The sequence below is a fragment of the Dasypus novemcinctus genome, chromosome 17 (genome assembly GCF_030445035.2).
Source record: "Dasypus novemcinctus isolate mDasNov1 chromosome 17, mDasNov1.1.hap2, whole genome shotgun sequence".
Taxonomy (NCBI): domain Eukaryota; kingdom Metazoa; phylum Chordata; class Mammalia; order Cingulata; family Dasypodidae; genus Dasypus; species Dasypus novemcinctus.
Window position 1 is genome coordinate 8,226,859 of NC_080689.1, and position 14,426 is coordinate 8,241,284.

The following is a 14,426-nucleotide window of genomic DNA, read 5'->3' on the forward strand; positions in this document are numbered from 1 at the left end:
ATCAGTTCTATAAGTTTTTGCTTCATGTGTTTTGAAGCATTGTTATTAGGTACTTAAACATTTAGGATTATTATGTTCCTCTGTATGATTTACTCCTTTATCATTATTAATTTTGACCCTTTTTATCCCTGGTAATAGTTAATTACTGTAAAATTTACTTTGACTCATAACAGCCACTCAAGCTTTCTTTTGATTAGTATTAGCACAGTGTTTCTTTTTCTTTTCTTTTCTTTTACTTTATAACCTGTCTGTGTCTTTATATTTAAAGTATGTGTATATATGATAGGTAGCATGTAGTTAGCTCTTGCTTTTTTCATCTGATCTGACAATCTCTGCCTTTCAGTAGGAATATTTAGACCATATACATTTTAATTGTGATTGTTAATATGTTTGGATTTAATTCTGTGATTTTTCCATTTTGTTTTACATTTTTCCCATCAGTTCTTTGTTAAATTTTCGTTTCTTTGCTGCTTTATTTTTTTTTTTTTAAGATTTTATTTTTATTTATTTCTTTCCCCTTCCCCCGCCCTGGTTGTCTGTTCTCTGTGTCCATTTGCTGCGTGTTCTTTTTGTCCACTTCTGCTGTTGTCAGAGGCACGGGAATCTGTGTCTCTTTTTATTATGTCTTCTTGTCGTGTCAGCTCTCCGTGTGTGTGGCGCCATTCCTGGGCAGGCTGAAATTTCTTTTGCGCTGGGTGGCTCTCCTTATGGGGCTCCTGTACGCGGCACTCCTTGTGCGCATCAGCACTGCGCATGGCCAGCTCCACACGGGTCAAGGAGGCCCGGGGTTTGAACCATGGACCTCCCATGTGGTAGACGGATGCCCTAACCGCTGGGCCAAGTCTGCTTCCCTTTGCTACCTTATTGATTGAGAATTTTTATAATCCCATTTTACCTCCTTTTTGACTTGTTAGTCACAATAGTTTATTGCATTTTTATGACTGCTGTATGCTGTATACAATTATAAATTATAAAATTTATATAATTTTAACTTATCACTATGTACCTTCAAGTGATATTATACCATTTCATCTATAGTATTAAACAAACTATAACATGGCTTACCTCTTAAACTTTGCCTTTTTGTTTCTATGCATTTTACTTATTTTTGTGTTATAAACCTCATATTATATTCTGTTCTGTTCTGTTCTATCGTAATCTCAGATTGTTATTTTTGCTTTAAACATTCAATTATATTTAAATAAGTGTAAATAATAAGATGAAATATTGTATAATTACCCACAGACTTACCATTTCTGGAGCTTTTCACTGCTTTGTGTAGATCCGTTTTTCATCTGGTACTGTTTCTTATTTTTGAAAGACTTCCTTACCTATTTCTTATAGTGCAGGTCTACTAGCCTTATATATCTGAAAAAAATCTTTATTTTGTCTTCATTTTTGAAAGATATTGTCACTGGATATAGAATCATAGGTTAACATTTATTTTCTTTTAGTACTTTAAAGGTGTTAAACGCTTTAGAGATTTTATATTGTTTCTGACAGGAAGACATCATCATTTTTGTCTTTGTTCCTCTGTAAGAAATGCATCTTTTTTTCCTCTGACTACTAATATAATTTTTCCTTTATCACTGGCTTCAAATAATTTGATGATGATGTGTTTGGTATAGATTTCTTCATGTTACTTGCTTTTGGCGTTCATTGTGATTTTGGAGGCTGAGGATGTATAATTTTCATCAAATTTTGAAAAATTTCAGCCAGTATTTCTTGAAATATTTTTTGTTTCCCCCTCCCTCTCCTCTTTTTCAGGGATTCATATTATATGTATTAATATCGTCCCATAGCTAACATGCTTTGTTCAGTTTTACTGTTATTTTTCTTTTGATAGTTTCTAATACTATATTTTCAAGTTCACTAATCTTTTCTTCTGCAATGTTGAATCTACTGTCAATCCAATACAATGTATTTTTAAACTCTGAGACTTTATCTCTAGAAGTTTGGTTTTGGTCTTATAAAAAATCTTTCATGTTTCTATTAACATGTTTGATCTTTTCTCTAGCATTTTGAATAAATGGCAAACAGTAGTAATAATTTCCTTGTCTATTAATTCCATAATCTGTGTCATTTCTGGAATGGTTTTGATTGATAGATTTTTCTTCCTGATTGTTTGTTGTTCCTGCTTTTTGTATGCCTGGTAATTTTTAACTGGATGCTAGAAATAATAGATTTTACTGTGCTGTGTCCTGGAAATTTTTGTAATCCTAAAAATGTTCTTGAGCTTTGTTCTGCCACATAATTGCTATTTGGGAATAGTTGGAGCCTTTCCGGTTTTGTTTTTAGGGCTTTATTAGACAACACCATAAGGTTTCATCTAGGCTCATTTTTCCCCACAGCTAAGGCAGAACCCTTCATAGCACTCTGCTTGTAGCCCTGTGATGAATGAGGCTTTCCTTTCTGGCTGTTGGGAACAGCAATTATCCCCTGCATTGTGTGTGCTCTGGGTGCAATTCCCTCTAATCCTTTTGGGTGGTTATCACCCTGCCCTTGGGCAGTTTCCTTATATGCTTATACTGCTCAGCACTGGCTGATGATTCAAGCAGGCATCTGTGGAGGTTCCCAAAGCTCTCTTCTCTGCATTCCTCACCTCTTTGGTAGTCTGCCTTACAAACTCCTATTCTACCCAGCTCTGTCTTGCCAACTCAGCGTGAACATTGGGCTTTGCCTGTGTTGTTTCCTCTTTGCTGTGTCATGGCCAAGAATCTCTTTCCAGGCAGTATGTCAATGACCCGTGTGGAGCTGGCCCATGCGCAGTGCTGATGCGCGAAAGGAGTCCCCTGCCACGCAGGGGTGTTCCCCGCGTAGGGGAGCCCCACGTGCAAGGAGTGCGCCCCGTAAGGAGAGCCGCCCAGCGTGAAAGAAAGTGCAGCCTGCCCAGGAATGGCGCCGCCCACACTTCCCGTGCCGCTGATGACAACAGAAGCGGACAAAGAAACAAAATGCAGCAAATAGACACAGAGAACAGACAACCGGGGGAGGGGGGGGAATTAAATAAAATAAATTGAAAAAAAAAAAAAAAGACAATTGTAGGACTTAATTCCTTCGTTCCTTTTTTCCCTGTCTAGCTAGGATCTCTAATCTTTGTTCCCTGATCTTCAATGTCGTGAATATCCTGGTTTCATGTACTTTGTCTTTTTTTTCAGGTGACAGAGTAAATCCAAAATAAAATCTCTCCTCTTATATTATCCCCCTTTTTTAGATGAGTAAAGACAGAATGAGATGGTTAAATTACTTGCCCAAGGGCACCTGGGTAGTAGTGATGCAGGTGAACTTGAGTATAAATTTTTCAGATCCCAAAAATAATGCTATGAATTGTGAGGCTGTAAAGCCTTCTTATACAATATTAATTGGTGTATTTGTAATTAATATATGTATATATGATATTACACTAAGAAACATAGGAAACATTGACAATATTTTTATGCAAGTTACTTCCCCTTTTCTCCTGTTAAAGATGAATGCATCTATCGTGAAGAAGAAATAATTTCAGTTTTCTCTGCAAATGAAATTGATGTTCGTTCGTGTCTTCCTAAAGTGGATACAGACAAATTCACTATAATGTGGTATGAAAGTGACAACAAGACACTTATTTCTATGCAACAAGACACCAGGATTCATCAGCACCAAAATAAAATTTGGTTTGTTCCTGCTAAGGTGGAGGATTCAGGACATTACTATTGTGTGGTGAGGTAAGGAAGGGAGGTACTATGTTACAAACACAAGTTCCAGGGCCCTACCGTACTTACAGACAAAAATGATTGTCTTTTAATAGTGCCTAATTCCCCTACTTTGTTTTATTTCAGAAATTCTACTTACTGCCTCAGAACTAAAATAACTGCAAAAATTGTGGAAAATGAGCCTAACTTGTGTTATAGTGCACAAGCTACATTCCCCCAGAAACTACCCATTTCAGAAGATGGAAAAATTGTGTGCCCTTTTATGAATTTTTTTAAGGATGAAAATAATCAGTTCCCCCAAATACAATGGTATAAGGTAATTTTAGTTGAAGTATGGCATTTTACTTTTCCAGCAAGTAAACTAGTTTTCTGTCATGAACAGTAGGATGAGTCTGCAAAATGCCTTTTATTGTGCGTGTTCTTTTTCCTTTTAAGTGGTGAAACTTACAAGGACATTTAAAAAGAATGATACGACTGTAAATATATATTTCATTTGAAGTTTAGCTAAAATCTTATTTGTTTTTATTTACTGTAGTTTAAAATAAAATTGAGAAAAGTAATACCATTAATAGATATAAAAGACATTTAGAGAGGATGCTGATAATAAATTTAAGGTATTTAGGGAATAAATACATATTAAAATCTATTATTTTGTGGTTTATTAAAGATATTTCGTGGTTCTCTAAAAACTTACGGGTTTCTGTAAGTACCTCAAATGGGTGGACTCCATGGAACACACCAGAATGTTTTGGAGCCTTTGCTCTGCCTAGCTGCTGGAGTTTCACTGGGGAATCAGCTGTTAGAAGTTAAGAAATACAAAATAAATAGAAGCAGTGAAGAGAGGAAGTATAGTATTGCTAAGAAACTATAGTATCAATGTTCTTTCCTCAATTATGCTTTTCTTGCAAAATAAATTTGCATTTACTTGCCTTCATAGCAAGGGTCATTGCCATAAAACTTTAATATCCTGGGAATATAACTCACTTGTACCAAAAATAAAGGAAAAGAAATGCAGTTACTATTCATGTATTGTCTGCAAGGAACCTTTCTCGTCCCTTTATTTTGCTGATATGAAATAATGGAGTTCTTTTTGCTGGTAGACTGGGGGAAGATTATTAATAGTTGTTCCGTGCTTCCCTCTACTCCCTTTGTCTAGGATTGCAAGCCTCTACTTGGCAATACAAACTTTATTGGAAAAGAAAACAAACTCATTTTGAAGAATGTGGCTGAAGAGTCTAAAGGGAACTATACTTGTCGTGCATCGTACAGATACTTGGGAAAGCTGTATCATGTTACCCGGGTAATCGAACTTACTACTATTGGTGAGTCATGGCTGCCACCTTAGGTGCTTCCATGTGGGAAGGCCAGACACCGTGATTCTAGTATCACTTTCATTGTCAGCGGAGGAACTAAATCTAAGAGCAGCTCAGTGGCTTGCTGAAGGTCACGTGGCTTTTGTTTAGTTGCTCAGTAAATATTTTATTATTTATATTTTATTAACTAGTGTATAAATAAATACATTTATTAGCATAATATTAAATAGTTTTCTAAACTCTATTATTGGTTGCTAGGTAAATATTTCCCCCTCTGACTTTATGGATTGCGCATTAAACAGAAGCATTATGAGCTGTGTTTTCCAGCTGAGCTGGGAGCCTTGTGCTTCCAGAGAGCTCTGGGGCTCCTGCTGGCCGGGTTCGGGAACAGTTCTGGGAACTCTGCTTGGGGAGTCTGAGCACTTAGCTTTCGTCAGGGTGGCCCCAATGGAGTGGGTGCTGATGTTTTGTTTTTAGCTCCTGTTAGCTCTGTCTCCTTGGGCTCATCACTTCACTTTCTGGTCCTGTCTCCTCCTTCTTGAGATAGGATCTGACCTCCCGTGGGTGTTAGCAAGGATAGCGCTCAGGCTGGGGATTGGGTGCTTGGTGTAAAGCAGGTGCTTGAGAAATAGGTGTCCAGTGGTGGTTCTTGTTCATTTTTATCTATAAACCATGAACGATTTTTCACGCTAAAGGCTATTTTGAAACTGAACAAAATAAAACAAAAATGGGCTGCTACAAATTACATGGGAATGGACAGAATGTTCATTTTCTGTGAATATCAGGACTATATGTGCATTAGGTGCATCATAAGCTTTAAATTTCAAAAAAGTCCTGATCATGGGAACCCTTAAAGGGCCCTTTATACTTACGCCAAGACAAGAGGCATACACTGGGGCTGTCCCAGGCAAATCCCGTGTGTGATTGCTGTAGATGTAGCTACATTTCCCCAGTGCTGTAGTAACTGATCTGTTTTCAAAGATTAGTTTTATTGAATAAAGCTTAATCCCCTGCATTGGTCCCAGAAGCATCAGGGAATCTTCATTTTCAGTGATCTTTGTACCGCAACCATTTCCTGGCATTTCTGGCAGCTTCTCTCTGGCCATATATGGCTCTGGTTTGTCTTTCTTGAGACACGCAACCAGATGAGCAGAGAGAACTCTAGAGAGAACTGAGCACTGGGAAACTTTTTAAATAGTCCAAGTATGTTTTTAAAAGCCTTCTTTCTTTTTTTTCCGATCCCATATATAGAAACAGTGTATTTTAATCAGGGGTAATGTTTCGTTTCCTTTCCAAGGCCCACCCTAATGAGTCCTGGATTTGAAAATACTTATTGAGCACCAAGTATTTGCCAGGTGCTGTTCTCAGCATATATCAGGAAGCAAAAGAGGCAAAATCTTGCCCTGATGTAGTTTACATCATAGTGCTGGATTTGTTTATTTAGAGATACTGGGAATTCACGTTCACAGTTTCTCAGGCCACAAATCATCCCTCCAACTTCCTATAAATAGCAGTCAGATCACTACCTCGGCTCCTTAAGACTTTTCTGCGTATTTGAACAGATGGGAATTCCTCTCTGCCCGATTGCCCAGCATTCTTCAAGGAGCATGCAGCTCTTGCTATTGGATGGTAGCTAAAGCTATTGAACACAAGTAGGACTCCCGTGGGCCTTTCCACTTCTGCTTTCTTTTCCTGATTTGCTTAAAGAGACACCCTTGTCTGCGACACAGGGCCCTGGGCTGTGGTGCGGACAAAAGCCCTGATGTGTGTGGCTTTCTTCAGCAAGGACCTGTCACCGTTCGCTGTCGTGGTGGTTGCCGTCCGTTGCCTGCCGCCGGCCGCGGCCTCATCGGTGGCCCTCTTGCCTCACCTCCTTCCTCTTTTCTTCCGGCCTCTGTGCTCTGGGGACTCAAGGGGAGCCCTGGCCAGATGCCGTCTAGTGTGTTTTGCTAAGTGTTGTCATCGTTTAGAGTTTGTACTCATGAGAGGCTGAGAAGTCGCTGTGGATTTTTTTTCTTTCAGAGGAGAACAAGTCCACAATGCCTGTGATTGTGAGACCAATCAATGAGACAATGGAAGTGGAGTTGGGTAAGTGGTCTCCCAGCTGGGTGCGCTGAAATTGTTATTTTGAGCTCAGGATTAAGATAAAATGTGCCTTTATACACACAACCTAAGTTCCTTCCTGAATGGATCTATAATTGCAGGTAAAGTGACACAATTTTGCCTTCAAGTGTTTCTCTGGATTTTTGACCTCTTAGGGCACCTAGCTGTGTCTGCCTGCTCATGTTCTCCCTTGGGCAATCACTCCCCGCGAAACACCAACTAAAAGGCAAAACTCAGCAGACCTAGGAACGAGAAACGTATTTTATCTGACAGGCACAGGATGAATATTTTTATGAACAGAGCTAAGCTTTTAGGCAGATTAGTAAGGTTACAGGCTAAAATGATGATAGACATTCTAGAAAAATACTTTTTCCAAGTTAGTGAAAATTTTTTTTATTGCAAGAATAAAGAAAAAAAAATCTTACGAACATCCAGAACTCTGTTGTCTACTACAGGAGCCACAAGTCCCATGTGGCTATGTACATGTAAGTTTAATTTAATTGAATTTAAAGAATTATTTCCTTGTCACATTAGCCAGCTTTCAAGGGCTTACTAGCCACATGTGACCAGTGGCAGCACAGATATGGGAAGTCCCATCATGGCAGAAAGTCCTATTGGAAATCACTGGTCCAGACAAAAACAGATTCTTGTACCTGAGGATCAAAAACCAGGCTTGCCGTGGAGTTCTTTTCTCTAATAGTAACTGTGTGATGACAATGAGCAGTTGTACAGAGATTTGAAGGTAAAAGTTTGTGACCTAAGAATTCTACACTTGGCCAAGTTATTATACATGGTGGAAGGCAGCAGACATTCTTACATGTAAACAGACAACAAAGTTCAAAATTAAATGCAGACAAATAGAATCCAGAATAGTGTTTCTTAACTTGTTTTTTCACATTTCTGACCCCCTTTGGAGCCTTTTATTGCATTTTTTCCCAATCCTCTACTCCTCCCAACATTTTTAATACCACAAGTATTCTGTGTATTTGTTGTTGCACCGTTCAATAAACTAAGATTTTTTCCCCCTTCTACGAAACACTTTTACCTCCTTGGCAATAGTCCTCACTGAGAACCTTTTTGCCTTAGAGTTATATAATTTAGTGCTCTAAAGCCTAGGATGCATTGATTTCCAAATCTAAATATAGCTTCATATTAGGAAATGATCATTTTAATTTTGGACAGTAGCGCAGAAGCACCCACCAACCTGTTAAATGGTTATCCTGAATGATGCCAAATAAGCATTTGATAATATTCAATACCAATTACTAATAAAATATCTTAGAAAAACAGGCATAGAGGGCTACTTCCTTAATTTAATAAATAATATCAGTCTAAAACAGTGATATTCTTAATGGTGAAACACTAGAGAGTTTCTCATTGAAGTCAAGGTCAAGACAAAGATGTCCAAGTATTAGTTAACATGGGTTGAGAAGTGCTTGCTAATGTAATAAAAGTTAAAAGCGCTACAGTTGACTTCTGTAAGGTAGCAAACAACTTTATCATTTTTTGTAGATTACATAATTATCAGCTTAAAAATCCCAAGAGTATTCCAGAAAAAAATTAGGAATAATTTTATTAAATTAAATTATAATAAATTTAAATTTATTAACTGACCAGATATAAAATTAACATTCCAAGATATTCAACTTGTTAGGCAAGTTGGAAAACGTAATGGGAAAAATAGATCGCATTTGCAACAGTCAATGTCTTAGAAATGTCTGTAAAATATCTTAGAATAAATATTTAAGGAAGCAAATGTAGCTCAACTGATAGGGCATCTGCCTACCATATAGGAGGTCCAGGGTTCACTAACCAGGGCCTTCTAGCCCGTGTGGTGAGCTGGCCCACATGCAGTGCTGCCATGTGCAAGGAATGCCATGCCACACAGCGGTACCCCACGCGTAAGGGAGCCCCACACACAAGGAAGGCATCCTGCAAGGAGAGCTGCCTCATGCGAGAAAAGCACAGCCCGCCCAGGAGTGGTGCCACACACACAGGGACTGACGCAGCAAGATAATGCAACAAAAAAGAGACACAGATTCCCCTGTGCCGCCGAGAATGCAAGCGGACACAGGAACACATAGCGGATGGACACAAAAGAGCAGACAATGGGGGGAGGGGAAAGAAAGAAATAAAATAAATAAATAATCTTAAAAAAATATTTAAAATCTGAGGCATTTATAAGGGAGTGAAAAAATAAACACTGAAGTAAGAAACTTTTTTTCTGCACGATTTAAAGCATGCATTTTCAGATGAGGTGGTGGCAGTAGACAGCCCTGTTTCCAAGGCAGAGAAGACTGGTTCTTGGGAGCTGAAAAACATCTATGTTAAAAGATATAAAGTACATCTGTGGTATTAAAATTTCAAGTGGACCGGTCAATTAGGGACAAAATGTGTACAATTGTTCCTTAAGGGGGTGATAATTAAAGAACGCTTGAGAAACACCAATTTAAGGAAAACTATCTTTTTTTTTAAATGAAAAACTGGAAATTGCAGAGATACCGACTCCCCACATTGGTTGATAGAGTCAATGGAATTGCAGTAAGATTGTGAATGGACTTAAAACTTGGCAAATGGTTCTCAAATTCACCTGGGAGAATAAAATGATGAAAGGTACTAAGATAATATTGGGAAGAAGAGTGCCGACTGATATTTCTTTGTATTCTAACACAAGAGTTATTAAAAGAGGTTGGTTGGTGTCCTTGGCATCAGTATACACACTCAGATCAGCTGAGAAAGCACAAAATGATAAAGGGGCCATTGCAAATTAGTAAGGAAGAGAATTATTCAGTAAGTGGTTCTGGAATGATTGATTAATTGGTTGGATAAAAATATGTGAAAACTCTTCCTCATAACATACCCAGTTAAATCCTAGATGGATTCAAGAACTTAAAATAAAATGATGAAACATTATGCATCTACAAGAAAATGTATGTGGCTTTTTTTCTGATTTGGTGGTAGAAAGGGCTTTTGGAAGAAAAATAGTGAAGACAGATGGAAAAAGAAAAAAATTATAAATCTGAGCAAGTAAAAAATAAAGAGAGCTATATTAATGAATCTTTGTAAACAAAAATAAAAAGAAAGCAACAAATTCTGAAATATGTTTGTACTATCTGTCATGTATGATAAAGAGTTAATATCCATGATGAATGCCAAGCCCCTACACACCAGCGAGGTTACCGCGAGGGTGCAATTCAAGAGCAGACAGTAGACAAGACGAGCAGCTCTTAAAAGGAAAACCAGTGACTACTAAGTTTCTAAATAACATGCTAGTTTGCCATAAATTAAGTGAATGCAGATGAAAATTTAAATGGGGTTTTTTTCATCTCTCAATTGGCAGTGACTACCTCAAAATACGTGCTATCTGGATGGTTTGGGGAAAATGTCACTTGTGTGAACTGCTGGTAATAGTCTAGACTGCTACAGCCCAGCTCAGAAGAGGAAGTTTGACTTTTAAAATATGTCCTTTAACTAAGTTTACTCAATTCAATTCAATTATGCTTCTGGATTTTTATTCAAAGTAATATGTCAGAGTATATGTATATGAACATGTATATATGTTTATGGGGATGTACGTTGGAATATTAATCATAATAATGAAAAATTGGAAACAAATTGTGTTCAGCAATAGGAAAATAGTTAATCATAGGATCTCCATATTGTGAAATAATAAGCACCCATTAAACAGCTTATTTTGGGAGTCTTGACATGTGGGCCACAATTCCCAGGGCACAATAATTATAAAATGGTAGATACCATCAGACAACATTTAAAAAAATTATGTATGTGCACAGGGAAGATGGAAAATTTGATACATATTGTTACTAACAGTGGTTATCTCTTGGTGATACGCTTAAGGGTGATTTTCCTTTTCCTATGTGTTTTACTGTGATTTAGAGTTCTTTTTCAACAGCTGTTTATTGCTGTAGATAGGTAGAGTGGAATTAAAATCAATTAATGCTGTGATTACAAAGACATTTTTGTGCAGGTTCCCAGGCACAACTGATCTGCAACGTCACTGGCCTGGTCACTGATACTGTGTTCTGGAAGTGGAATGGGTCGGATATTGATGATCCACTGCTGGAGGAAGACTTTAAAACGTAAGTATGCCAAGAGCCAATCATGCTGTAGAGAAATTTTGATATTAAATTTCATGTCATGCTTTATATGACCTTGATATGTTTAATCTAATAGCAAGGGTTCGTTGGCCATTGATTGGTCCTGATTTTTGCTGTCCATTTCCATTCTTGCTAAGCTAAATAGAATTTATAAGACTGTGCATATTAAAAGTAAAATTACATGTCATTGTAGGTGCAAATTTGAGGCCAGTTGGAAGGTTTTCTCTTAAATTCCATTATATATGTTGCTACAATCCAGTTAAACAATTATCCTGAAATACTTTTCATGCCATTCCTTTTTCCTTTTGGAGGCATTCAGAAAAACTCATGAAATAGGGGAGGAATCAGGCATTCCACGGTTCAAAAGACTAATGACTTCTGTTACCTCCCTATGAGGTAGTCCCCAGGTTCACCAACAGAGCCCTTTGTCATTGTGCCCACTCTCTTCTTGTTTAATATATTCTTCTCTGTGCCCCTTCGTGGTCCAGAATGCATATTGCATGGTATTCTTCTTGGAAGCTGATCATTTTAATTTGATGTCTCTGCTACCGAGTCTGCTGCTGTCAGTGATCTTGGGCCTATGAAATCTCAGGGCAGCATTGCCAAAGCCTGATTTGTATGTCTGTGATTAGGTTTGGTGATTATTTCTGCTGCAATTTATATTACAATTAAAGAGAGAAACCTGGCATTCATGTCTTATTTGTGGTTGATGCAATTTACTTCAACAACTTTATTATCTCTCTTTCATACAGAATGGATATTCCTTCAACCAAAAAATGGAAAACATTAATCGTAATGCTTAATATTTCACAAGTAGAAAGTAGATTTTATCTATACCCCTTTACCTGTTTAGCCATGAATATGGCTGGTGAAAATGCAGCATATATCCGGTTAATCCATCCAGGTAAACAACCAACTGTTGGAAATGCAGTTTTGTCTCATTATGCGAGATTCCATGACTTTGAGATTTGCTATTTCCTCTGCCTGGAGCCCTCTTGTCTTCCTCTTAACTTGGGAAATTTCTATTCCTCTTTTATGTCTCAGCTGAACTATTTATTCTAGGAAGTTTTTCAGTCCTAATACCCACACTCAACACAACTCACTACCCAAACAGACAAGGTTCTGTTATGTATTTGCATAGCATGTGTCCTCCTCCCAGCATGAGTCATACTTAGTTTTCTTTAGGACTATAAATTCTGCAGTGGTCCAGAACATTTATCTTACTCGTCCTTCCCTTTTCAGACCTAGTAGCAACTTCAGTCTGGCATATTGTAGGCACCTGTTTTAGTTCCCTGCTGCTAAAGCAAATACCAGGCTATGGGCTGGCTTAAACAAGGGAATCTATCGGCCCACCATTTTGAGGCTAGAAGTCCAAAATCAAGTTGCCATCAAAGCTGTGCTTTCTCCCTGAAGACTGTGGCCTTCTGGGGCTCGCTGTCTATGGTCCTTGGTCCTTGGCTTACCTGTCACATGGCCGTGCACATGGCGGCTGCTCCTGGCTTCTCTGGGTTCCCTTGACTTCTGGCTTCTCCTGTGGCTTTCTCTTTCTGCTTCTGAATTTCGTTCTGCTTATGGAGGACTCCAGTAATAGGTTTAAGACCCATCCTGATTTAGCGAGGCTATACTTTAACTGAAGTAAACTCATCAGAAGATGCTACTTACAGTGGATTCAGACCCACAGTTGGATTAAGCTTAAGGATGTGTTTTCGTGGGCACCGCAGTACCTAATAAAAGTTTCTAGGTGAACGATGACATGGATGATTTGATGGATGCACAAGAGAAGCCTAAAGCTTTAAGTGTGTATGACTTTTACTCATTTATTATGGAATGCTCTATCCTATGGAGCGCTGTAGTTTTTCTTGGTTTTTGTATATTAGCCTATGGAAGTAGAAATGTAATAGAATGTATCTTAGGTTTATATAGAATCCATGATTGATTGCTTTGCACATTGGTATCCAAAGGGGTTAATACTGTCTGAACTGAAGCCAAGCCCAAATATAATTTCTCTGATATGAAAATATTTAATTTGCTGTGCTCAAACTTTAAATTATTTTTGGTTCCAGTATTTTTTTCTCTCTTTTCAGCTGCACAGGATTTCCAGAAGCACATGATTGGTGTATTTGTCATGTTTACAGTAGTAATTACATGCTCTGTGTTCATCTATAAAATCTTCAAGGTTGACTTTGTACTTTGGTACAGGGATTTTTGCTATGAAATTCTCCCAGAAAAAGGTATAAATTTGCATGTGGGCAATATTTTCTTGTTGGAGAGAGGGGATAGTTAAGAGATGTAGAAGATGACCAAGAGGCCTTTTAAGTATTAAAATGAACTTTGGCCTATGCAAGAGTGGTAGTTACTCTTATATATAATTATAGTTTCATAATTAGTGTAAAACTGTGCTTTTTGAAGTTTTTGAAATAGTGATTCATGAAGTGCTCTGCCCATCTCAACCTGGTAAAATTTTTGAAAACTTAGACTAAATATCATTGTTTTCCATATTACTGCTTTAGTGTTCATACTGGTGGGATAAACAAGTGTTTAGAGTATCTGTTCATCAAGTCAGAAGCAGTTGTTGCTCCCTGGTATGTGCTAGGCAGGACTTCATTAAGCTCAGGCTCTGTCCTCATATGAAGGAAATGACTAGGTTTTCATGCTCAGGGAAGCTCTCTCTCTCTCTTTCATTTAAACCTTGCAAAAAACTAACACCAAAATAATATATAAAAGGAAGAAAAAATAGAATTTGGGACTGAAACATTTGGGGAAGGAGACAACTACAAGGAGATAAGGATGGTTTCATATTGAGCTCAAGAACCTCACAGGTGGCTATCAACTATAACACAATATATGCACAACTTTGTAGTTCAAGAAAATAAGTAGAACTCTCTTTAGGTACTGCTTCTTCATTCATTCTGTGGTACAAAAAATTAACGTTTAATTCTGAAATGCGTGTTTGTAATATAGTCTTTACCAAATCTTTCTTTCTCCTTTTCCATTCTAAATACATTGCTTTTTCCCTTTAGTTTCAGATGGAAAGACCTATGATGCCTATATACTCTACCCAAAGATGCTGGGGGAAGAGTCCACCTCCAACTCAGATATTTTTGTGTTTAAAGTCTTGCCTGAGGTCTTGGAAAAACAGTGTGGATATAAGCTGTTCATTCTTGGAAGGGACGATTATGTTGGGGAAGGTATGTAGGAAT

At 37.8% G+C, this 14,426-nt stretch overlaps 1 protein-coding gene across 12 annotated transcripts in view; it reads left to right on the top strand.

Moving 5' to 3' along the window:
• IL1R1 (interleukin 1 receptor type 1) overlaps window positions 1-14,426 on the top strand; it is a 122,173-nt gene that overhangs the window by 104,106 nt on the left and 3,641 nt on the right. For 10 of the 12 annotated variants that reach the window (XM_058278249.1, XM_058278246.2, XM_058278250.2 and 7 more), the window contains 8 exons: window positions 3,470-3,704; window positions 3,819-4,008; window positions 4,849-5,014; window positions 7,028-7,093; window positions 11,097-11,208; window positions 11,979-12,130; window positions 13,311-13,457; window positions 14,247-14,414. In XM_058278249.1, the coding sequence (XP_058134232.1) occupies window positions 3,470-3,704; window positions 3,819-4,008; window positions 4,849-5,014; window positions 7,028-7,093; window positions 11,097-11,208; window positions 11,979-12,130; window positions 13,311-13,457; window positions 14,247-14,414 (1,236 nt within the window). The remainder of the gene's footprint in view (window positions 1-3,469; window positions 3,705-3,818; window positions 4,009-4,848; window positions 5,015-7,027; window positions 7,094-11,096; window positions 11,209-11,978; window positions 12,131-13,310; window positions 13,458-14,246; window positions 14,415-14,426) is intronic. The other 2 variants (XM_023583160.3, XM_071208743.1) reach the window with 1 other exon arrangement.